The sequence below is a fragment of the Mastigoproctus giganteus genome, chromosome 9, assembly GCF_048544385.1.
Source record: "Mastigoproctus giganteus isolate SK-2022 chromosome 9, ASM4854438v1, whole genome shotgun sequence".
Taxonomy (NCBI): domain Eukaryota; kingdom Metazoa; phylum Arthropoda; class Arachnida; order Uropygi; family Thelyphonidae; genus Mastigoproctus; species Mastigoproctus giganteus.
Window position 1 is genome coordinate 52445581 of NC_143583.1, and position 27117 is coordinate 52472697.

Sequence of the window (27117 nt, forward strand, 5' to 3'; positions counted from 1 at the left end):
ATGTTTATCCTCAACAATTTCTCCTCCACTTTCCTCTCAGTTATTAGAAAATCATCTAGCTCACTGCCAATGTTTACTTCACCTTTATCTCCTTAGTGACTTGGTTACAGACCAACTTATATCTATCTTAGGCTTCCATGTCACCCATTAATTTGTATGTATCCCATGCATTTTTCTTCTCTGCCATATGTCTCATTAGTTCATCTGACAACCATTTAGGCCTGAACCTTGAACAATATTTCTTGGTTGGTATGTAAAGCCTGGTAGCTTCCAAGATTAGTTCCTTGAATGCTTCCCATTTTGAATTTGCTGTTGGTAACATCATCAGTTGGTCCCACTGTATAGAATTTAAATACTGTCTCAGACCATCATAGTCGCCTTTAAGAAAGCAAAAACCCTTCCCTTTACCTCTGATGGTAGTTACCTCCTTGAGTAAATCCCACTTCAGCACACTGTGATCACTGCCACCTAGTGGTTCCTTTATCTGCAGATTCTTAATGCATGAAGAATCACTACTGATAGTCAGATCAAGAGTATTACTCCCTCTAGTTGCCTCCCGAACATGCTGGTGTAGAAAACAATCATCCAATAAATCCACAAAAGTCAATATCTGGGAAATTAAAATCTCCCATTATAAGACTCTCTGATTTACTGGCCCATTCTATTTCCCTGTACAGTATCTTATTATACTCATCAGAGTCATTAGTCAATAAGAGTGGTATGTGCCAATCAGTTCTTATAAAATCCTGTCATATTGCTACTTTTTGGTTTATATTTATCATAGAACCCTGTCAAACAAAGCATTTCATTTGCTTTTGTCAGTTTGCACGCTTTGTACTCTGAGACAGGGATTATCTTGCTGACCATTGTTTCATAGGGTGGCCTGGGGAGCTTGAATATTACCTCACCCTGCAACTATGTTGTTTTTTTACATATAAGTTAACATAATTACTATTTATAGTGCACTATGCAATTTCACAAACTTGTACCGCCTGAAAAAAAGTGATGGCATAAACAAGCTGTATGACACAAATGTGTCTCGTCATCAGAAGTTGCATTTTTTTTTTTTTTTTTTACAGTTGGGCCTCAAGAGTCCCAACTGTAAAAAAAAAAAAAAGTGTAGTATATCTCACAAAAAAGTGCAAGACATTTTCTTAATAGGGGCATTTTTATTTACATATTAGTCACTGTAATGGAATTCTACTAAACTTAAAACTGGTGTGCTTCGTTAATAATTTTTCTACTCACAAAAATATGTGGCATTCTGATATATTACACACTGCACATTTGATTATATATTTCATGTATGCTGTATATTTTATTTATGTGCTTTGCCCTCAGTATTGTTAAAAAGGCCAGTGGCAAGTTCTGTGAATATTGGAAAAATGAAGATTTTTTTTTTTTAAAAAGTGTTTTCACCAACTTCAGGTATTAAAAAGAACCACGGAAATAAAATGTTTCCTTCAGACAGATAATTATCAAAATGATTTCTGAAAAGTTATTTCCCAAGTAGTTAGGCTTCAAACTTAGCATGAGCAATTGTCAAGTTTAAGAAATGTCATGACCTACACTACTGAAACTGTGTGGGCCAAAAAACCTAGATAATGAAGTGTTTATAAAATATTTTGTAAAAACGCCTTCTGATAAATCATCAAATTGCCCCTTTCCCCATATTGTAATGACAGAATAAGAGTATAATACAGGTGAAATGTCACTATTTTGGAGGTACATTCTTAGAAAGGTAAAAGAGTCACCTATATAGTTCTTGCTTGTAATAATGCATGCACAAATGCAAAGAGTCAGAAGATGGGAAGAGGCATTTAATGATGGAATTAATTGCCCTCCCCATATTATATTAAAAAAAAAAAGTGCAGATTATATTGCCAGTATTGCTTTGGTAGTGTTCAAAAACAAAATTGCATCTAAAACTCAGGCAACTTCTTGTGAAACACAATAATATTAACTTATTTGCCTTCCAAACGAACACTCCTAATGCTGTTGTTGTTTGGTTTTTAGGAGCATTAGCAACTAAGGCCATATTGCTCCGGGGATAAGCGGTAGCCATTCCCTGACCTTTCCGCACCCTCTGTATTTGGTGGTCACGGGCTCGAACCCTGGTCTAACCAAGAAGCGTGTGCTCACTCCTAATGCAACCCACAGATCAGGTGCATGTAACCTGGCTATAGTAATGATGAGGAAGTGATCAAAGAATACAAAAACACATATCAAATTGATCCTTGAAAAGCTCTAATTGAAAACTTAATTCTTAGAACAGAACAACAAAATTTTATAAAGGAATAAAAACAATGTAGGTTGATAAAGTACAAAAGTTTTTTCTTTAGAGAAAAGCCAAAATACATGAAGCAATAAATTTGCTAGTTAAAAACTCATGGACTGACACTAATTGCAAGTGATGATCTTCATCCTTCAAGTTCAAAATCTTCTAAAATAAGATAAGAGGATTAAAAAAAAGAAAATTTCATAGCCAAGTATTCCAATACTTTATATGCTGTATATTTTGGCACGTAAAACACTTCATAATTTTTATTGCTATATTTCTATATAGCATATTTATGACTTTTATATATGTATAATACAGAGACTAGAAATCTGAAAAATTCCTCCAAACAGCCTTATATACATGCCAGATAATAGGTCCTATACCTGTATAAGTTTTTTTCATAATTTACAACTACAGAGATTACTTATTATAATAGAATGCCTTTTGAATTATTATCTCTCTATACATTAAAAAAGTTTTTCTCCTAGTGATATTTATTCGAGCCAATGGGAGAAGGGGGGGCGAGGCAATTACGTCACTACAAATGCAATTAATTATTGACAACTGCCTCCATAACGTTCACCAACCTCATGCACGTGCTTCCCCATCTAACATTTGATGTTCCATTGTAAATTTTTTGTATATTAATGATTATTGTATATTTGTATAGTTTGTAACTATTTCAGTTAAAGGTTAATCTTTACAAGCTGGTACACTTCCAGTTGATTGTTGCGAGTAGCAGTAATGTTGCAAGGAGGCAGCAGAAAACTGCCTCCTTGCAACGATCAACCGGAAAGGTACCAGCTTGTAAAGATTAACCATTTAACTGGGTTAATTGTTGCATGAGGAATATTGTTGGATGCAACAATATTTCTCATGTATTGTGGAACCCGAAGCAAAAGGCCTCTTCCTAAGTGACTTATGTAAATGCATGTAAATAGTTACATAGGTCATTTCCTGAAATGTTATAAGAATTCCAAATATTTGTATAAGTATTTTTATTATCTATAAAAAATAACTATTTTACATATTTAGCTAGGTATTTATTATATACTGAGTAAAAATATTGTTATTTATTACTTAGTATAGTTTGTTGTTTGTTATTTGGTTTTTAGGAGCATTAGCAACTAAGGCCATATTGCTCCGACTTAGTATAGTAATAAATAACAATATTCTTTCATTTTTATTTAAAAAAATCAACAGTAATAGGATCAGAACAGTCAAAAACTTTATTTTTTAACCACTGTTTGCACTTTTTAGACACAGTGACAGTTTTTTTGTTTCTGGTTTATAATGATGAATAATATTGGTACAATCAGGTAAAGGGAGACCCATACAGTAAACCCTCGCTAATCCGAGTTAATTGGGAGAGATGTCGTTTGGATTAGTGAAGCAAAAAATAGTCCTAAAAACTAAGAACACAAATAAATGGAAAATTTAATGATACAGTAGTGCTGATGAAAATAAATAAAAAAATATCACTGTAGAGCCTTTATTTATAAACTATAAAAAGACAATACACTTATCCATCAATAGATGGATAAATGTATTGTCTTTTTATATGTACAGTATTGTTCCCATAATGTTGCATGTTAAAAGAACCATAATCCTCTTTGACCTTTCCTGCAGATACTGAGGCATTTTTAAAATCATGGAATGGTCAGGGCCTGTAGTACAATCCTGTTTCACATGTTAAAAAGTGTCTTCTGGTTTATAAGTGCTTAACATGGTTTGCCAAAAAAGTTTAACTAGTTGTCACTTGCAGGATCATCGGAATTTTTTTTTTTTTCCCTGTGAAGTTTTTTTGTAAACAATACCATGCCTCTCCTTCTGTCTTGTCAGCCATCTGTCCGTCACCTTAAATTTTACCTTAAATGCTTTATGTAGTTTTACAGCAAAGTCATTAGCTTTTTGAAGAACACTACTATTGACTGGTACATTAAATGAGCTGGCCTGTTTGAACCCAATGAACAAGGCATTGACAAATGTTTAGCATTTCCTTTCACGTTTTCTTTTTCCGGTTTTACTAATCACATTAATGTTTAATGTGTGATGTGATTTTAATAAAGATGGCTAAGGCACCTCTAATTTTACTGCTGCTTCCCTTTGAGACCCATTACTTAAATTTAATTTGTTGTATGTAAAAAAAAACATCAATCAATAACAAAAAACACGGCACATACAAATTGCAAATACCAGGATATGTGCAAGTGAGATACTGAATGGTAAAGAGTTAGAAAGTTTAAGCACATGACTGAAGATTTCATGGAAGGGGAAATGCATTTCACCAAAATAACGTAAAAACCTACATAATTCCAGGTATAAGTATTATTGAAAATGTAATAAGATAAATTTCACTAACCATTTATAATAGATTGTATTAACAAAAAGGTCCAAGAAACTGGAAATTACACATTGTTTTATGGTTATTTAAAAATATGACTTACAAAAATGTTCTTTAGAAAAATATCACAAAGGCATCCCAAATTGATTCTTATAACCAAACCTATGATTATAATAAACAATGAAAGTGTAGTGCATTTTAATGATTTGAATCAGTTTTTTGAAATTTGATTCGATAAAGGCTGATTCTAATAACTAGTGATCATATTAACCAGCATCTACTATATATATATGATTGTAAATTACTTTTTTCACTTATTTTTATACATAAGGCTTAAGTTCTGCAAATTGCAACAGCTGGATACTAGGCACCTGCGAGGCAATCTGATTGAGGTATATAAGGCCTTGAATGGATTTAGCAGGCTTAATGCTGAGGGGATTCTTCCTTTTGCTCAGATTACAAACCTGAGGGGACATAGATTCAAACTGACTAGTTGTAGAATAGATGTGCAGAATTTGCCTTTAGCCAGCAGGTAGTTGATTGTTGGAACAAACTTCCATTTGTTGTTGTGGAAGTTGATAGCTTAAATAAATTCAAGGAGGTACTGGGAAAACTTTTAGAGGGAATGGTTGTGTGAAATTGTTTTTTTTTTTTTTTTTTGGCTGATGCTATGTAAGCTCATACATGCCTCTATTACTACCACCACCACTACTATTACTACTACATTATTTAGTGTTGATTTATATGGATATATCAGGAGAAAAAAAAAAAAAAAAAAAAAACTATTTTGTATATATATAAAAAAGTAAATGAAAACTGAAAATACTTACTCATTTTTTTCTAAATTATAGCACTCTACAGTATTGAGGGAGGAGACACCATCGTATCCTCCACAAACATACAAATGATTGTAAAGAGCTGCTGCTCCAACTGCACTGTAAATAAACATGGAAAAGGTAAAAAAAAAAAAAATAAATAAAAAAAGGTAAGCAATGTGTAGCATCTGATTAACAATTATGCAAATCAAAGACCTATTTCAATTTTTTTTTTTTCACTGTAAGTCAGTGGTTAGCAATCTATGACCTGCGGATCAGAAGGTGACCTGCTGGCATGATTTGATTGACCCACAGCCAAATGTTTTAATTAATTTGAAACATTTAAAAATCCATGACTGGCTGAACAGAGGGAAAATTTTATACAGATTTACGCCATATCAATGAAATTGAAATACTTTTAAATGAAATTTGAGAAATTTAACCCACAAATCAATGATCAAACTTGCTTAATAAAACTTGGCATGCTTACTGATATTATGAATCATTTAATGATTTTAATTTACATGCTCAGGGTAATGAGCTCATTATTTAAAAAATGTACAAAGATGGAAATTTTTTTGTAACAAACTTATTTTATTTGAAAACGATATCAAAAACTAACTAAAAGTAACTAAAATTTAAGTACTTCCCATTGGTGCAATGACATGTATATAATTGAGATAAACTAATAGAAAATTTGGACATGTATTTTTTTGAACAATTATATTGGTAACATAAAAATAGAATTTGAAAAAAAAAAAAAAAGATTCCAAAATTTAAAGTTAGATGGGCCAAAGTTTTCATTCATAATTATTCCTGAGGAAATCAACAAAATTGATGTTGTGCATACACTTCAGTATTTTGAAATTTTAGAAACTGACAATTTGTAGATGGAATTAATAAAATTCAAAAGTTTGGCTTTATGGATACAGTTATTCATAAAGCTGAACTAAAATTCAAATTTAATTCAAAGAATTGCACCGTGAATTAGAAAAAAATGATTTAAATCAGTTAAAAGTAATATCTGATAGTTAGGCTTTTATTCTGCCAAAATTTTGCTGTATTAAAAAAAAAAAAATTTCAATTGCCATTCTATCTGAATTTGATTCTTCCTATATGTGCAAACAAATATTTTCTCAAATGAAATCTGTTAAATCCATTACAAACAATATAATAAAAGAAAGATGAACAATTCAAAATCGGATGGAACACAGTGTGCAAAAAACAAGTGTCATATACAAATGGTCATGGAGAAAACTGTGCACACTTCCTACTTATACAGCGGGGCCTCGACTTATGATGACATCGACATCTAATATGCTCAGGAACCGATATACCTTCCATACGATCTCGTATTTTAAGGACCGATGGACTTTCCGACATAGTTGGAAAGTTTCAGAACCATGGTGCACGGAACATCACTCGAACCACTGTTCTCAATCAATTAGCGCCTTTGTTATTGTTCAACGCGTGGTGTGCAGAACATCATTCGTACAATTGTTTCAGATCTATGATGATCTGAAACTTAAAAAGCTCCATCAACCAGTGGCAATGCTGTGCTCTTTGAAGACTTTAAAGCCAACAGACGCTGGTTCGAGCACATCAAAAAAAGGGCGAATATCAAAAAAGTGTTGAAAGGCATGTGGAGGCATCCAGTGCTGATAAAAAGCAGCTGAGACCTTTAAAATTGAATTCCAGGAGTTTGTTGATCAGGATGATTATCTTCCCCAGCAGGTTTTTAACATTAAGGAAACTGGCCTCTTCTAGAAGTGAATGCCCAGCAGAACATATATCACTAAGGATGAGGCTAGTTTACCTGGGCATAAGCCTATGAGAGATAGGCTCACTCTCCTGTTGGGTGCCAATGCCTCTTGAGATTTTAAGCTGAAGTCTTTGTTTGTGTATCACTCTAACACCTCCAGAGTATTTAAACAACAAAAGGTCAACAAAGGCATGCTGGGAGTGTTTTGGTGCAGTAACAAGAAGGCCTGGGTTACAGGATATGTCTTCAATGAATGGGAAAATGAAGTTTTGTCCTGCAGTGAAGAGTTATCTTGAGAAAAATAAGCTTCCTGTGAAGGCACCACTCCTGCTGGATAATGTGCCAGGCCATGATCCCAACCTTATTCAAAATCTTGAGGCACAATCTGACTTTGTTCAAGTCAAATTTTGCCACCCAACACCACTCCTCTTCTTCAACCAATGGACCAACAAGTGATTGCAAACTTCAAGAAAATCTACACCACAAAAATGTTTGCAAGTTGCTCTGCAGAACCTCTGGTGAAAATGCTGTCACCCTCAGAGATTTTTGGAGGTTGAAGTTTAACATGCTGGGCTGTGTGAGCCTGATGGTAAGTTCTTGGAATGATGTTTCCACCAGGTGCTTAAATTCAGCCTGGAAAAACATCTGGCCTTTAATTATCCATAATGTTGATGGATTTAAAAATGATGGTGCTTTGACAAATGATATCGTCACTCTTGGTAAATCAATGGGTCTGGAGGTTGGCGAAGAGGATATGGAGGATCTTATTGATGCTCGTTGACGTGAGCTAACAACAGAGGAGCCACAAGAGTTGGAGAAAATTATGGAGAGTGACACTGGAGAGGAAGAAAAAGACACTCAAAATGTGTTAGCTGAAGACTGTCATTTCTTGTTGGGAGTGTTTAAGAGAAGTGGTAAAAAACACCCCAACATTGAAAACACTGAACTCATGAAAGACAAAATGGAAGATGGTCATTTATTACATCAGGAAGCTACAAAAAGTTCATCAAAAACAGTCCACTTTGGACAATTTCTTTGCCAATAGCAGCAAAAGACTTAAAAGACACCTGACACTTGATATAGTTCTGCCACCATTGATTTCATCAGCTCTGCACTCAAATCTAAGGTAAATGCTAATTTATTGTTTGTTTTTTATTTTAAGATGTTTTACAACTATTTATTAAATAACCTTTATAAAAATGAAATATAACATGTAAGAAATACCTATTTTATGTGTTGTTGGGGAACGAATTACAGGAAATCAATTGGTTTCGACTTACAATATTTTCAACATACAATGGGTTTTGTGGAATGAATTACTATTGGATGTTGGGGCACCACTGTATTCTCAACATCTCTGCCAGTTGTCTTAATGTTATATGACAATCTTTTCTCACAATTACAGAAGCAATGTTTATAGTTTTTGTGGTGACAACAGTGATAGGAGCTCCAGGACCGATGATTTTTGTGGTTGAATTATGTCTGCCTTTAAACATTCTAAATCATCTGTGAGTTGTGCTATATGGAAGCACAGATTTGCTATAAGAATCTTTTAACATTTCATATGCTTCAGCTGATGTTTTCTTGATAGGGAAACAATTTGAGAGCAGCATACTGTTCCTCATGTGTCACATTCATTGTTATGTAGGTGAAACTGAACAGTGTGACTGACTGCCAGGGTGACACTGTGTACTCAACTGGGCAGTTTCTGTGTGATGTATGTAGACTGGTTTGGTCTTAAATTTTGCAACTCAGCTAGAAATAGCAAGCAGTACAATTATTTATGAAAAATTATGATCATTCTTTATTGAACAGCCTTTGTAGTTATTATTTCTCTAACAGGTCTGATGGTTTCAGAAAGAGAGAAAAGAACAAAAGTGACACATTCCTCACAAAAATATTTAACAGCATATAATAAAACATTTAAAAAATTAACTACCTTCTCTTGCAGTTCATAGATGCTGCCTTAGTCCATGTGCGAGTATCTGGATCAAACACTTCCACTGTGCTCAGCCGCTCACTGCCATTGTACCCTCCAATGGCATACAACTTATTGTGCATAACAGCCACTCCTACTCTACTTCTCAGCATTGTCATTGCTTCTGCCATTTGCCACCTGCCTACTTTGGGATCATATACTTCTACTGTGCTGAGAGAGTCACCTAAATTAAAATAAAACATTTTGTGATATATATATATATATATATATTAAGCTTACAATATCGAGATTCCGGGATCACAGTAATTTTTTTTCAGGATTTGAAATACCGGTATTTTTGTATCAATACCGGTTTTTCGGTACTAATTTAAAAATTAATTGTTTATGATTTATTCACATAAAGGTTATAAAATTGACAACAATAAAGCATTAATATTACAGAATGTGCAACAGAGGGATTGTTATACACAATACAAATGCAACAGAAACCGAAAACATCATCAAACTAAGGCATAAAATCTTACAAATATATTTCTTTTAGTAAGTATAATGTGTGTGGAAGTAAAGCACTTAAGGAATAACGAAAACATCATTACGGAAATATTTCCATTAGTGAGAGTAGGCCTGGTAGGGCACTTAAGGAATGTGGTAAACAATGGCATGGCAGGTGTGGAAGGGTTAAAATTAAAAGCTTCTGAACAATAGTTTAATCCTTCTATTACACTGCTACTTGAGGATGCGACACTTAGTGCATTTTGGGAAAGGGTGTCAGTATGGAGCAGTTAAAATGTATTGTCAGCAAGTGATCTAGAGGTAAAAGATGAAAGAGTTTCATCGTGTGGGGAAAAATATTGTTTTTCCCACACAACGATTCTCTCAATGAAAAACATTCTGCTTTTCCCAACAAAGGAATAAGAACGAGTTTAAAGAATAACACCGTGATTGGGTCAGGTTTAAATTAGATAGGCAGAGATACCTAAATGAAAAGGAAATAAATAAGGTTCTCGTGCCAAAAAAGTGGGTTGTGGGTGTTGTTCAGAGGGGTTGCAGACTTGCAGTGATAGTTCTGGGTTCAGTTCGGGGAGTGTCCAGATATACAGCGAAGAGTTCCACCGGGCATATTCCTGTGCTAGGAGTTAATTTGGAAGCTGACTAACAAGCCAGTCAGATAGTGCCCTGGCTTCTACTACTGCTGTGGTAATTTCCTTCAGTATTAACAGAGAACTGTCCCCGAAATAAGACAGTACTGGAAGAGCTATACAGCAGAATTCAGCTAAGGAGAAAGACTTCACTGCACTCCGTGGAAGGTTGTTGTTATTTGGTTTTTAGGAGCATTAGCAACTAAGGGCATATTGCTCCGGGATATGTGGTGGTCATTCCCTGACCTTTCCGCATCCTCCGTATTTGGTGGTGACGGGCTCTAACCCCAGTCTAATCAAGAAGCGTGTGCTACGCACTGCTGCTCCTTCCCACCTGGCTACGGAGGCCCCTCTCTCCGTGGAAAGAATCTGCACAAAGGAATCCCACTGTGAAAGAGAAGGAAGGTAAGTGCTCTGAACTGTGTTATATTGAAAAGGGTGCTTGGATAAAACTGTAATTATTTTAAAGTAAGGATGAAGTTGAAGAAATTACGAGAAATTTACAAAAATGTTTAGTATTGAGTTGGTTTATTGGTTGAAGTTATAACAAAAATTGATACTGCCAAATTAAGAGAGAGATATATATGGAATTGTTAGTATTAAGTAAGCTTATGGATTGCTGTTGTGAAGAGAACTGATATTGCTGATTAAGAGAAATATGAGGAAGTGATTAAGATGGAATTAGTTTAGTGTTTGCAGCTGTAGAGAGAGTTGATATTGTTAATTGAGAGAAATTTTATGGAAATGATAGTATGTATTAACAGATTAAATGAGAAAAATGAATAGATTTGATGTAAATTAAACCAATTATGTATATACTTGTAAGTAGTTTTGTATAATAAATGACTTTTGTTTAATATTTGTGTCATTGCTCATGAGAAACTATGGGAAAATCCCTTGGCAGAAGCCAAGGGATTTTCCCTGAGTACAGATAGCTTGTGAGCCTTAGTGCTTGAGGGGAGCTGCTGTATGAAAATCATAATAATGTCCACTGACGGCAATACTAAGATACAGGGAAATAAATATTAATAAATAACCCCCAAATCTTAGATTTGGTTTCCTCACCAAGCTTAAACATCAATCCCTTTCTTTCGTTAATATGGATATAGTGCCGTAAAAAGTCAAAAAGAAAATAAGATTTTTTGAAGATGAGGGAATAAGGGGTGGGGAGGGTAAACTGCAACTCGTCTACGACTATATCAGTACAATAGCACCAACCAGCACAGAATTCAAAAGGACGTTTTCTGCCGCTAATTAAATATATACCAAAATTAGATCCAGTTTAAATGATAACACTATTGATTGCTTATGTTTCAATATGTATAGTTTTTTGGGTTTAGAATAACTGTTTAATTTTTTGTTAGAATATTTATTATTGTAATAAAAGTTTGATTTAAAACATGCATTCAAGTAATTACTTGTTTGTTTTCTTAGTTTATTGAACCTAATTGTCATCAAAATTTATTGAGAAAAAAATGGAGTTTTTTTGGAATACCGGTATCCGGTTTCATAAATTAAAAATATTGGTATGAAGATTTTGACTGGTATTGCGAGCACTAATTTGATAGTATGAACTAGAGCTATAATGGTCAATATGTTCTATGTTGATATCACTATTTATAAAAGAATAAGAGAAGTTTACCTCAATATGATACGTAGAACACTTCTGTGCTATTTCTTTAATTTCTCTCCAAAAATTAAAACGAAAAAAATTGAATGATTTTTGCAACTCATTTTGCATTTTTTTTGTTAAATTAATTTTTTACTTAATTTTTAATTGTGTTCATTTGATTTTTAATTATTTTTAATTATTTCTTACTGTAATGCAAGATTTTCGATTTTTTAATTGCTTTCGTTTTAATTTCTGGAGAGTATCATATGGCAGTGTTCTACATATCATACTGAGGTAAACTTCTCATTGTTTTACAAATGTGAGCCCTAATATATATAATAACTGTAAGTAAATAAATAAAGAATGGAAAAGGATTGGAGAGAAAAATAAATTAGGTATTGTGGACAAGGACACTGCTTAGGCAAACGAGCACTACAACCATAATGTATAAATAATGATATATTGAAATGTGAAGGAGAAAGCTGATACTATTGAATTTACGGTACACACGAAAGGTTAAAACGTATAAGGTAACAACTATAAAGAACAATAAGAAAAGAATAAGAAATGCGGTAAAATAAAGTAGAATAAAGTGACTAAAATAAAATAATAATAATAATAAATAAATAAAAATCTTGGTCATGCTAACACCATTTTGAACTGCTTCAAATCTCATTATCTTCTTAACTCCACTACTTTATTTTACTGCTTTTCTTATTGTTCTTTATAACTATAAAGTTAAAAGATATGAGGTGTTGCCTCATATCTTTTAACTTCTTGTGTGTATTGTATATTCAATAGTATCAGCTTTCTCCTTCACACTTTCAATATATCACTACAGGTAGTTCTCAACTTTACAAGCTAATTTGTTCCTAGCGCGCACTCGTAAAGCGGGAATTTATTTCCCATAGACATAAGGTTAAAAATAGGGGTTACGTTATGAACAATGAAATTAGTTAGCTAATCAGTTTATGTTTAAACAATGATTGATTTATCGAAAGAAATGAAAATGTAGCCTGTAAAATCAAGCAAATTATAATAATAGAGAAATTATTTACAACTTACAAATGTTAAAGAATGTAACAAATATTACAAATAGCCTTAAGGTCACACTTGTGGCTTTAAAAATGACATTTTAGAGAGATAAACAGCTTAGTTATACAGCGAAAATTTCAAATTCTGAGATCTTGAAACGAATTACCAAAAAACAATGTGTTATTGGGTTCACATTACAGTATTTTAATGATACGATGGTGTCTCTGGAACTGATTAATATCGTAAAGCGGGGTACACTGTATTGTATAGCTATGCACGTGGTTTGGAATGCTTTATTTATGAATGTTTAACATTCATTCTTTGCAATTAATGTTCATATTTTCGATTTTGTTGATACTTGATACTTGGGGGAAAAAACTCGTAAAGCAAAAACTGCCTGTATATATTTATATTACTGTATATTATTTATGCAAACGTTGTGTATTATAGTAAAAGTCGTTGTCTGGCTAATTAGTTAATGGGTGGCGAAATTAGGATAGCAATAGACACTCCTACCCTTGTATTGCACTAATAGCTCAGTGTGTGGAAGAATTTTAGTCGTAGAAAAGTAAATAGTATATGATTGAAGAATATAAAGCTCGTGCTCAGGTTATCTGGGGGAGCGCAATTTCCCGTCCGTGTTAGTAATGGCCCTGGACATGGTAGATATATGTATTCGGAAGTGATTGTCTGTATATCTAAATCTTATACTTATGTTTCAAATTAAAATTCCATTTAACATTACTATAGACTCATACTTATTTTGTTATAATTTTAAACTAAAATTTTAAACTTTTAAAATTTTAAATTAGTAGGTAACTGGCTGATACATGTGAAACAGTATCTCTTCAGGATGCCCCACAGTTCACTATTTTAACAAAATACAGTAATACCCCGAAGTTACGCGATAGGTGGGTCCGACGAAAATCGCGTAAGTCGAATTCGCGTAAGTCGGGGTACAACTTTGCATATAAATACGTATAAATTTTGCTTAATTGGGACCAAGGACTAACAAAAACACTAGTTTAGAAGAAAAATATTAATAAAATTGCAGTTCGTTATACATATTAATACAAAATATGTATTAAAAAACAAATGACTTACGTTAAAAAGTTATTTCGATGTCGATGGCTTCATAAAATCTAACAAATTCGTCTGACGACACAGAGACTTCTTTTTTTCACGCAGAATTTCTTCGTAGCAAGCTAATAATTTTTTTATTCCTTGCTTTGTAGCTATAACGCGTTCTTCGTTGGAGTCTTATGTTTTCTAAAATTTTTAAGCCCTTTTCAATTGAGCCCTTTTCAATTTTCAACCTGTCAAGTTTGCAATTGTCATGTGCTTTTCGCCGTTGCTTCGTTTAGGCCTGTAGCACGTGCAATATCACATGGTCTTTCATTTCGCTCAAAGCGTTTCACAATTTCATATTTTTTCTCTATCGACAGAGGTGGACTGGCCATAAGCCTTACCGGGGAAACCCCGGTGGGCCAGTGTGATTTTGGCCATAAACCATAGTATGAGGCCACTATAAATTTTCCAGGGTAAGAATTTTTGACCCAGTCCGCCTCTGTTTATCGATAATTGCTTTTCTTTTTCTCTCTGAATCTGCAGTGTCTTCACCAGGACGCTTCCTTTTCACACCTTTTAATTAAGTATTTTACTCATTTTTAGGGAATAAAGCACAATTACAAAAAGAGGAGGCACGCTTGATACGCATAAACAAAGCTGCGCGCATGTAGCAACTGAATAAACAACACCATAAAGGCAGAGATACACTATTAACACCTCACATTTCTAGGGACCATAAAACAATAAAAATCCAGTTGCGTTTCGGCTAGTGAAATCTGTTATAAACTGGTAGTAAACTCCATCTAATTGCATTTGCGATTATACCGATAGCTGGAATTGTGTTGGTTTTTACGTTATTATGGTGAAATGTGTTTCCCCTTCACTGATATAAAAAACATAAAAGCAGCAAAGTTGAATTTTGTTCATCTTTCGCTCTCATTCTCCGCCGTCGCACCGTATATCGATAACATATGAAAAACGACCTTGAAGATAGTGGGCGGGCCCGACTTACGCGAACTCCGAGTTCGCGTAAGTCGGGGTAGCGTAAGTCGGGGTATTACTGTATGCTGAAATAGTCCATATATACAGCCTTTAATGTTTTGGTAGTTTCCTGTACATATGCCTTAGTGTTGTAGCCAAAAAATTATTAAAACAGAATGATTATAAATATGTACTGTGACATCTACGTTATGTCACCTTTACTTTAAAAAATAAATAATTACAATGTGAAATTTGTTAAAAATAAAAGTTAATCCACATTATTATTTGAAATAAAATCAACAGTAAAATTTAAATCTAAATTTAGATCTGTGTCCATTCATGTGTATCCACTACATATTCTTATATGTTTGGAATGGTGAAGTAAGTTAATAAAAAAATTTTTTTTAAAAATGTGGAATAGAGAAATAAGTTAATAATAAAAAAAATAACAATAAAAAAAAATTCCAAGCCGCAGCAAGGACTTGCCGTGCCACACATTGCTGACTGAACCAAAAAAGTGATAAATTCAAGATTGCTGCCCTTTGTTGTGGGTTTAGGTGATGATCTCTTATGGACCAGGATTAACCCTATGTAATCCGGGAAACCATATGGTAATGCATGCGAAAGCATAAAAATAATAATAAAAATTGATTAAAAAAAAAAAAGTCTAATATGTATTGTCTGTATATCTAAATCTTATACTTATGTTTCAAATTAAAATTCCATTTAACATTTTATATAAATACACGCGAAAAGTAAAAAATATATACACGCTTTATACACGTGAAAAGTAAAAAATATATATTAAGATCGAATTCTAATAACTAATTCTATACATATCCTATGTCTAACTATATTAAAATAAACTAAACTAAAATAAAACCAAAATACTAGGCTAACATATGGCTGCCTTCCCTAGTAGTGTGTGTAGAGAGAACACCTGGAGGGTGTTCTCTTTACACACTACAAGGTTTAGACTAGCCCCATGAAGGCTGAAATAATATATTTACAAAATTATACATAATGGTCCTGTCTTGCTGTTTCGGAATTGCAGTTTTGTTATCACTCTTATGGCCCTCTTCTTTTGTTGTTTCATTGTATATTACATTACTTAAGCATTTTTTGATAAATCTGTTGGGAATTCTGTTCTTAGTGAGCTTGTCTTTTAATGTCTCAAGTACTTCAGAAATGTTTTTAACATTGTTGCATATTCTTATTGTTTTGAAGTAATTATATTTCTCTGTATCTTGATTGGTATATTGGAGCTCCAGTTGCTTAGGTGTATTATTTCAAAGTTATAATCTTCCTCTTATTGTGTATTCCTATTTCTACTTGATTATTCTCCTTAATTTAATCATGTCATCTTATGTATCTGTATCTCTTTATTTGGTTGCTGTTCTTTTTACTGTATTCTTTTTCATAGTGGTGTAGGAAAAGGTTTGCTGCCAGTATTGAGAATTTGGAGCCCATAGGGAATCCTATTACCTGTTTATATATATCTCTGCCTTTGCATATGTAGTTGTTAAATAGGCAGAACTCTGTATATACTGCCCATTGGCTTTCATCTATTTTTAATTTTTCTACGTAATCTTTAAAGTACGTGTTTGAGCTTATCTAATGGTATGGACGTGAATAGGTTGGCAAAGTCATGTGTTTCTATTTTGGCAATATTCAGATGGTCTTTAATATATTTTAACACTTCAATGTTACTATTTATTATCCGTGTTTCATTTATGTCCTTATACATTTATTTTAACATTTTTTCAAACTTATTGGCGATTACACTGTGTAGCAAATTCTGCTGCTGGTAATAGTAGTAGTGGCATGTGATGCAAGAAAGCAAGCGTATGAGCATATGCAGCATCAGCAAAAAAAAAAAATCATACCATTCCCTCCAAATGCCTGTCCTTAAATTTATTTAACCTATAAACTTCCACAACAGATGGAAGTTTGTTCCAGCAATTAACCACCCACTGACTAAAGGCAAATTTCCGCACATCTATTCTACATCTGTCTTTTCATAATTTGAATTTATGCCCCCTTAGGTTTGTAATCTGAACAAGTGGAAGGATCCCATCAGAATTCAGCATGCTCAACCCATTCAAGGCATAATGTATCTGAAACTGGAGTTTTATTAAATTTTGGTATCATATATAAGAATGGTATAGTGGTATTATCTATTCTTGTTTTTAATTTTTTGTGTAATGCCAGTATCTTGTTAACTGTGCTTCTTATGTTGTTGCTGACCCTCTTGTATGTGTTGTTTTTCCAGTTATTGGTGACTTTACCTATGCTTGTTATTACAAATTTATTCTGTAGTTCTTTAATCTGCCTTTTTATGTTTGTATTATTAAATATTATGGTTTGTTTTTTGGAGCATTAGTAACTAAGGCCATATTGCTCCGGGATATGCGGTGGTCATTCCCTGACCTTTCCACATCCTCCGTATTTGGTGGTGATGGGCTCGAACCCCGGTTTAATCAAGAAGCATGTGCTACGCACTGCTGCTCCTTCCCACCTGGCTATGGAGGCACTGTTTAAATATTATGATTGTTCATGTTCTATGCTTTTGATCAGATTTGTGAAATCATTCAGTATGCTCCTTATCCAGCTGTTAAAATCTTCAATTAGTGTTTCATATTTCAGAGATAATTTGTAACTAAATTGTACCAGATCACAGTATATTTCTTTTCTTACTTTTTTAAAATTATTCTTGTAGTTAAGCCTAAATTTAAAACGATGTTTCATCAGGTTTCTCAGTTCTTCATCATCTATAATTTCTAGATTGCCTGTAATAGCATGTCCGCAGTCTGTATTTATGAATCTTTTTGTATCTGGTTTTGCTGCAGTAATAGTTTTGTGTCATTACTAAGTCTGTAGCTATTGCTTTATAATTACGTATACTTAATCCTATCGGTGGCTGGAGGCTAAATCTAGGAATAATGGTTATTTTCTGTTTTAAAGGCAGTAATAAGCTATGGTATTTTTGAAATGTATTCTTCTAGCTAACTCAGCCAAACCTTTTGTCTAGAAACTTAATCCTACAATATTCTGTCTTTTGTGCTAAATTATCTATGTTTTTAAGTCTTAATTTTTCAATGTCTATGATGAGGTTTATTAGATGTTCATTCTTAAATTTAAATGTGTTTGTAAATCTTATTAAGACTTTTAGCACACTATGTTTGAGGCTAAATACCTGTTGATTTGATATGAATAATTTCTTGGTCCCAGTCTGAAAGTATTTTACTAAAATCTGCAAATCTATTTTTCTTTTTTCCATTGCCTCATTTTCTTTGCAACCTGTTCTGTCTATTTCTTAACATGTTTATTCTGTTGAAGATATTTGCTATACACCTGGACGTGGTCATTTGACCATTACTTATGATATGTATATTGGGAACAAGTTGTTCAGTCCATATGAATACAGGGTTTTCTGTATTAACAAGAATATTTCTTCTAATATTTCTCTGTGCCTAGCTGATTTGATAATCGCTAAAATCTTTATGCTTGAATCATTAAATCCATATCTGTTGAAGTGCACAAGCTCTACATCTGTGTCCATTCATATGTATCCACTACATATTCTTATATGTAGTGGATTTTGCATTTGTCCAACATATTGCACCTCATATACTTTGCATGTTAATAGGTATATTGTATTTTCTACTTTGCAAAATAGAACACAATCTTGACTCCTTTCTATTTCTGTTGGCTCATTAGCCATAGCTGGGCAGGTCATGCATTGTTTGTTAGTACATTTGTTTAACTTTAAATTCTTCTCAGAAATCTGGCTAATGTTTGGGATATTACAATATTTGTAGCACCACAAATTTTGACAGTGACCCACATCAGATGCTGCTGGCTCTTGTAACTGATTTTCTACAGCCCTCCTATTCTTATACGGTTCTTTTTATCCTGCTCGAAACTGACGCAGTATTTGTTCATTATTATCAACTTTCATACCATGTTATGATCTTGCCGCGTGTAATTACTACACGTTATCCCAAACCACATAGACGTTACCTTAACTGGCATTTATATATGTAAAGTGCAGACAGTCTGCAAGAGTAGCTCATGGCGTCTTGTCAATGACATACAGGAATTTTTCTAGCAGGGATAAGGAGGTGATTATTCCCTTGTATAAGGCCACACCTTGAGTACGGTATACAGTACTGGAGGCCTCGTTTTAAGAATGTAGAGCTGTTGGAATGAGTACAGAGAAGGGCAACAAGATTAGTGAATGGAACAAAGGGTTGCTCTTATGAAGAAAGGCTTAAATTTTGCAAATTACAGTGTCTGGAGATTAGGCACCTGCAAGGTGATCTGATTGAGGTGTATAAGCCTTGAATGGTTTGAGCATGCTCAATGCTGATGGGATTCTACCTCTTGCTCAGAATAATCACCTGAGAGGGCATAAATTCAAATTGAGGTTTTAGGACAGATGTGCAGAAGTTTGCCTTTAGCCAGTGGGTGGTTGATTGCTGGAACAAACTTCCTTCTGTCACTGTAGAAGTTGATAGATTAAATAGATTCAAGGCAGAACTAGACAACCATTTGGAGTGAGTGGATGGGTGAAATGAGGATTTTTTTTTTTTTTTTTGGCTGATGTTATAAAAGCTTGCTTTCTTGCATCATGTGCCTTTACTAATGCTAAATGTTAATGTACCTGACTATCACATATGATGCTAATGTACTCGACTATTAAATATGACCTGTGCTAATTGCGTCTGACTTTATCTGTATCTTGTATAGTAAAATTATATTAAAAGTATATTTAAAATTATAACAAAATAACTATAAGAGTATACAGTATTGTTAAATAGAATTTTAATTTGAAGTACAGTAGAGCATCAGTTATCCAGAATAGTTAATGTCAGAGCTCTTCCAGATAGCAAAATTTTCCAGATAATCGAACGTAAGGTAAAATTAAATAAATTCTGTTATAATGTACTAAGGTAAAAGAAAAAGATTAAATAGTGTGAAAAAAAGAAAGAAAAAAAGAATTTATTTAATTAAAATAATAATAATAACTTATACATAAAAATTCGTATATTTACATGTGTATGTATATTCAGATAGGTATTTTACATCAAATTTTATGTGGAAAAAATTTAAAGTACTTTTTAAAATAATTGTTTGAGCATTTTTTGTTTTGTTTTGTTTGTAGTTGTGACTTATTTTTTTGTTGCTAAATCTCTCAAGTTCCTTAATAATATCAATTTGATTATATTGCATTTTCCTGGTTTTCTGCTCATTTCAGTGCTGTTTCTTTTTGTTGATATTTTACCATATAAAAAAAAAAAAACAGAAAAATAATAAATCGCACAGTTTCGGGATGATATTATTCTTACTGAATCTGGAGCTAAACTAAACATAATATGAAATGAAGAGAACAAAACATGTCATGGAAAATTGGGTTCATGGAAGCAAATGACTAAACTCTTATCACTCATGGTTTCTGAGAAAACCCATCAGTCCTAATCCAACACTTCATCAGATACATGGTGTTAAAAAACAGACAGAAATACTCTCATAGCATAATAAACATTTGTTTCAAATACTATCATTAATAAAAAAGAAGAAAAATCAGCCTTTCAAATTATTCCAGATAACTGATGTTCTATTATACAATTTTAATTATAAGATTTTGGTGCATATAGATATACAGACAACCACTTCCGAATGCATATATCCCATGTCCAGGGCTGTTACTAACATGGATGGGAAATTGTGCTCCTGGATAACCCAAGCACAAGCTTTATATTCTTCAACCATACACTATCACTTTCTTACAACTAAAATTCTATCACACTCTGAGCTATTAATGCCATACGAGGGCAGGAGTTCTATTACTATCCTAATTACATTCTAATTTCGTCTCCCATTAGCTAATCAGCCAGCCAATGACTCTTACTATAATATACAACATTTACATAAATATATATATAAATAGAGCTAGTATATATATATATATATATATATACTAGCTCTATTTATGCAGCCAGTCGCAAGATAGGCAAGTAATTTTATGCAAATTACTTATACAAAAAACCCTCACAAATAACACACATATATTATTATATCTACCCTTAAAATTACAGAACCTTATATGTATACTGTTAATTTTCAGATTACTCAAAACTACTAAATGTAGTGTAAATCGCTATCACTTTGAGACCATTAAAAAAAAAAAAAAAAAAAAAGAGGGGGGGGGGGGAGGGAGGGAGAGAGAGAGAGAGTTAAAACTACCTATGTGGTAAACTAAAACTGATCACCCAGATCACAAAATGCATGTAAATGACACACACGTAGACCAGAAATGACTAGTCACAATAGCATTGCCAAATAATGAAGTTCATAAACAACACTTCAATAAATTTCAGTTAATTAGCACCTCCAAGTGGGCACTCCCTTTCCCATAACAACATTTGGCAGGAGGATGTATAAAGTGTATATATTTATAATATGCAATAAATGAAGTAATTGTTTTGACATATTTTAAACCTACAGCACCGAATGACCATATGTGTTCTCAGATATGGTCATTCTAGTGGAAACTTGTGCCAGTACCAACAGTTACAGAAAATTAACACTGATATAAATAGATAAATTTTGTGGCAACAAATGGACAGTTTTCAAAATTTCTCTTTGTCATAACCTGGCAATATTTTGAAGCATTTCCAGTTTGACTGTCAATTACAGTATTAGTTAAAAGTCAATTTAAACAAAAAAAAAAAAAAAAAGTACTGTGAATTACATTGATTGGAAAATCAAACTGAAGAGCATTAATTTCATCCCCCCAACTAGGCCTCTCACGCATCCACAATTCTGACACTAACACACACATATGGAAGGAATTTTTTCCTATGGGTTTGAAGATGCCCTAACTCTTGAACTGAATACCCAATCAAGAAAACAAATTTAAGCATCACTCGAAACCTTATCACTAACAGAAACTCTATTTTCATAAAAGTTTTTTTTTGGCACAAGTTCAAATTCTTGATGTTGAAATTTAGGGAATGCAAAGAAGAGATTTTGTTTTAAAAACGTTTGTCTTTTTTTCATATACTCACATATAACTGCCATTTAAAGAAACTTAAGCTAATATTGCAACGAGCAACTTTACGCACATTATTTGGCTAAATAATCTTACTGGTTATTCGAACTATATCTAAAATTTTTAATATATTGACCTTAACACTAAACATTACAAAATAAAAATAAATCTTTTGTTTATACCCAGGGACAACCACATGGTCAGAGGAGTTCACAACATAGAGAGAATACGAAAAGCCACACTGAATTTAGCAGTCACAGGCTTGAATCCTGGTGTCACTCAAAGCACATGTGCTTAAGTATCCCTTGTGCCTGACCACTCAGCTACAGCAGCCGATAGAGATTCTCTTTCAATTATTCCGAAATTATACTCTTTTAATTAATCTGGAAAATCTCTCTCACATTAGGGACATGTAAACATAAGTACTGCAATATCAATATTTCGATATAGTTATGTTTCTTTGAGATTAGCTAATAATGCAGTCCAACTCAAAATAATATATCCCTATATGAATTAAATTACATAAATTCTTCTTTAAAACAATTTTTTCAACATTTTTCCTACAAATTACAACAAACTCAACTATTGAAGCATATATATCTCACAAGAATGTGCACACTTTATTATAAAGTTTTATAATTTTCATTTTGTTCTTTGAGACGGCTCATATTATTTATTTTTTTTGTTGTTTTTAATAAAGTGTTTACTTTGTAAGCAGAATACACAGTTCCTGAAATAAACATTATTTTCAATGTATACAATGGATTTCTCAAAACTTTTCTTGTTTCTCTTTCCTTCATCTTTAACCATTGGTTCAAAATCTCCTCCAAAGGATTCTTTTAACAATTCCTTTCCATTTTAATAGATAATTTGTGAAATTTCTTCAGTGCATTTCTTTGATAAGGCTGGAAAACGAAGATAACAACGATTCAGGTTAATGTTGTAATGAATTGTTGACTGCATCTGCTTGTCAGCATTTTTTTTAAAACAGCACAAAGCAAAGATTAATGTAACCTTTGCCATCATGATGCCTAAGGTCAGCCAACCAAGTGCCTCTTTTGTCATCATACATTTACATGTTTCGTGTAATGGTTAATATGACCCTGGAGGTGCTGTGCAGAAATAACAATCCTGCATTAACTGCAGGCCAAATATTAAAAACTTTTCTACCTTCCTAAATATAGAACTTTTACTCAAGTGATTTTTGAAGTGATCTTTTACAGTTTTCGCAGAGTAACTGCATGAAAGAACTTATGAAATGCCATGCCTCTATTTTTGAAACTATATTTCCTTACAACTAATGTAAGACCATATATAAATATTTCCAGTCTGACACTAGTTGTTTTTGAATAATTTCTTATTGTTTTCATAGAATAAACACAATCCCAAAATTCATTCTCAACAGAATGCAAGCCTTCTGTTTTTGTTTCACTATTATGTATGAAGAAAAGAAGTGGGGAGGGGAGAAAGGAATATAAACTTGAAAATGGAAGTGACTAGTAGTCTCATGTTTACATGCTGTCTAAACTTCTTCCAGGAATAATAATAAAAATAAATAAATAAAAAAAAAAAAAACAGTTGGTACATGTCAAGTTCTGCATTCCAGTATTTTTGTTAAAATTAGGGGCATTACCACTGCCAGTTTAACATGATGGAAAATAAGTGTGGTGTGGACTGCTAATATTATATTAGCAATTTGTTTAAATAATTACAGGTATTCATGCCTCTGATCAAAGAGTTGAATAAATCTTTACTATATAAAACAAATCCTATTTACAATTAAAAGTGAGCACATGGCTGCACATATACTAAAGTGAATATATTAAACATGAGTACAAAACCAAATGGAATTAAAGGGATGGCCATGGATCTTCCATAAGTACAATATTGGCCAGCACCTCTGATCATTTATTTAATATTTGTGATTTTGTTCTTATGAATTCCTTTATATATATATTTTTTTATTTATATTTTTAGTGTTATAATCAATAATTGTAATTATGAATTAATGTTTTTTAACTTCCTAGTTGGGTTACTGATGGAATCTCCTATGAAAAATTATATTGATCACATCTTCAATGTTTGATGGGTGTCCTGAGAAAAAAAAATATCACTAATGCATATTAAAAAAACAAAACATTTAATAAACATATTTAATAAAAAGAGCCAGACTTAAAACTTGTTAAAAAAATTCCCAAAAAAAAAAAAAAAAAAATTACCATCCACTGTCAAATTTTAAAAGCAGGAAGGTACCATAATAAATTGAGAAATAACAGCACAGACAAAAACCGTAAATATGAAATAAGCAGTTCTGAAATACAATTTTCACAACTGCTTAAGAATTATATTTGATATCAATTGTTACTGAAACAAGAAAATTATGAGTGAAATGTGAGTATTTTTCAAGCTAAGAAGTATTCAATTTATCTTATCAGCTTTTCTGGACTTCCTGTTTATCATGCACCAATTTACCTGCTTTCGTTAGGCCTCCAACTGCATAGATAATTCCAACAATATCAGGACAACAACGAGGTCTAGTCCTGAAACTCTGAAGTAACGGTCGTCTTTCAGGCATAAGATGATAATCTTTGGCTTCATCTAAAAGGTCCCGACACCTATGAGATGTACGAATAAGTTCTTCCGTAGCTACACGATCTGTTAAATAATGAGGTGTTAGAAGAGGCATCCGTACTTTAGTCAGTAGTTCTGCTAACACTTCTTTCCTTAATTCACAATCTTTTTTTACCCACATCATTACTGCCTCGAACACCTAATGGTATTAAATAGACAAACTATTTTAAGTACAGAATAATAGTTTGTTATTTCATATATATTATAAAAATAAAGTAATAAATTACTTCACAATATAACATTCAAACTACAATAAACTACGGTTGTTTTGCTCTTAACAAAATTTGAACATAGGTGTGCAATGATTTATTAATCAGCCTGCATGCCACGCATTAAAAAGAAATCCTTATTTTTTGTGTGGCATACCATAATTTCCAAATAACATCTGATGTAATACTTCACATTATCTAGTGTTTTCCTATACTATAGGAATTTTATTTGATCTAAAACATATGTTTACAATCTTATTGGTTTTGTGAAGTTTTTAATGTGCGTATGTGTGCACACTCATGAGAGAGAGAAGGGAGGATTCTTTGAAATGCCATGCTTGTTTTTTAACGAGAGTAACAGGTAACACAAAAAAGTCTGGGATGAGAAGTTTTCTTGAGATAGATATACAATAGAACCCTGTTCATACGGACTGGATTTTCTGTCAGGGGAAAAATTCTAACTATTGAAAAAAAAAAAAAAAAAAAACCCCATATACAGTGAAACTTCTACTAACGGACACCTCTCTTTAACAGACATCTCTCTACAAATGACATTTTCAAATTCCCCAACTCTCCTCTATTGGTTTTAACGTGTTTTCAGCTTCTGTCTAGCGGACATTCTCTGTAACAGACGCAGACTGGCAATCTGCACTGTTTTGTTTAGATTAGCACTTAATTTGATCTCCCCATAACAGACAGCGGGCGAGCTCACGGCCCTTTTTCTAGGAACGTTTCTTCCACGTATTGCCTCAATCGTGTGTTTATTTTCTATTTCTGATTCTCTGAATTTTATCAAGGTTTACGTCGCAGTTCTAAACCCCTTTTCAAGAATTTTAAAGCACGTGTAAAACTTCTGATGAATTCGGTGTGTGCAGGGGGGAGAATTTTGTCAGCCTTTCGTCTTTTCAGTTTCCAGTTTTGTTCAGTGTTGTGTGAAGTGCACAATGTCTTCTCGTAAGCATTTAACTTTAAAAGATAAAGTCGAACTCATTGATGCGCATGATCGGCAAAAAAATAGTGTTCGCAATCTCGTTGCAAAATTCAAAATTGGGAAGATGCAGGTAAGCGACATCCTAAAGAAAAAAAATGAAGTGCTCAAACAATTTTGGCAACACGGAAATGATCAGGTTCAAAAATCATTCCCGAAAACTGTTGGACTTCAAATTGACAATGTTACGTATGAGTGGTTTGTCGCGCACATGCTAAAAAAATTCCCATTAATGGGCCTATTATTAGGGAAAAAGGCTTTGGAGGTTGCGAAATCTATGGGAGTAAATGAGTTCAAAGCTTCTGTGCGATGGCCAGACAAGTTCAAAACTCGGCATAAAATTTCTTGGAAAACCGTAAGTGGTGAAGGTGGATCTGTTGATACTGGGGTTGTAACAGAGTGGACCGTCAAATTGGAAGATTTATGTCGTGATTTTGAAGCTAAGGATATTTACAACTGTGACGAAACAGGGTTGTTTTTAAAGCCCTTCCTGAAAAAACAATGAGTCTAAAAAACGAAAAGTGCCAGGGTGGAAAAATTTCTAAGGAACGCTTGACTGTACTATTGTGTACAAATATGCTGGGAGACTTTGAACAACCTCTTGTTATAAGAAAACCACAAAATCCTCACTGTTTCAAGGGCATAAAGTTGAATCTTTTGAATGTTGACTGGAAGTCAACATTTACATCTTAATATCTATTCTAGCTACAGCAATGCTAGCTCAATTACAAAAAAAATTTTGCCATCAGGAAGCATTACGTATGGACCAACCCTTGTATTTACATTTCAGTAACTCTTTTGACACTGTTCCATGTGAACATCTACTGTACAAATTGGGGCAGCGTGGAATTAGGGGCAAGTTACTGTTATTGATAAAGGGATAGCCAAGTGACAAAAGACAGAGGGTACTTAGTAATGGGCACTTTACTTCTTGGAGTTTGTTATTGTTATTTGTTTTTATTTTAGGAGCATTAGCAATTAAGGCATATTGCTCCGGGGGATATGCGGTGGTCATTCCCAGACCTTTCCGCATCCTCCGTATTTGGTGGTCACGGGCTCGAACCCCGGTCTAATCAAGAAGTGTGTGCTACACACTGCTGCTCCTGCCCACCTGGCTCCTGCCCACCTGGAGGCGCCCACTTCTTGGAGTAATTAATGGAGTTTCTCAGATTTCAGCGTTGGACCTCTTACTGTTTTTATATTTATTAAAAATATTGATGAAAGCAAATCAAGCTTAATGTTTGCAGGTGATACTA

At 33.2% G+C, this 27117-nt stretch overlaps 1 protein-coding gene across 2 annotated transcripts in view; it reads right to left on the minus strand.

The window, feature by feature from the left end:
- The window catches only part of KLHL18 (Kelch like family member 18), an 86983-nt gene that overhangs the window by 24406 nt on the left and 35460 nt on the right, over positions 1 to 27117 (minus strand). For both annotated transcript variants that reach the window (XM_090380614.1, XM_090380615.1), the window contains exons 5-7: positions 24506 to 24803; positions 9142 to 9364; positions 5456 to 5560 (exon numbers count right to left, since the gene is read on the minus strand). In XM_090380614.1, the coding sequence (XP_090236740.1) occupies positions 5456 to 5560; positions 9142 to 9364; positions 24506 to 24803 (626 nt within the window). The remainder of the gene's footprint in view (positions 1 to 5455; positions 5561 to 9141; positions 9365 to 24505; positions 24804 to 27117) is intronic.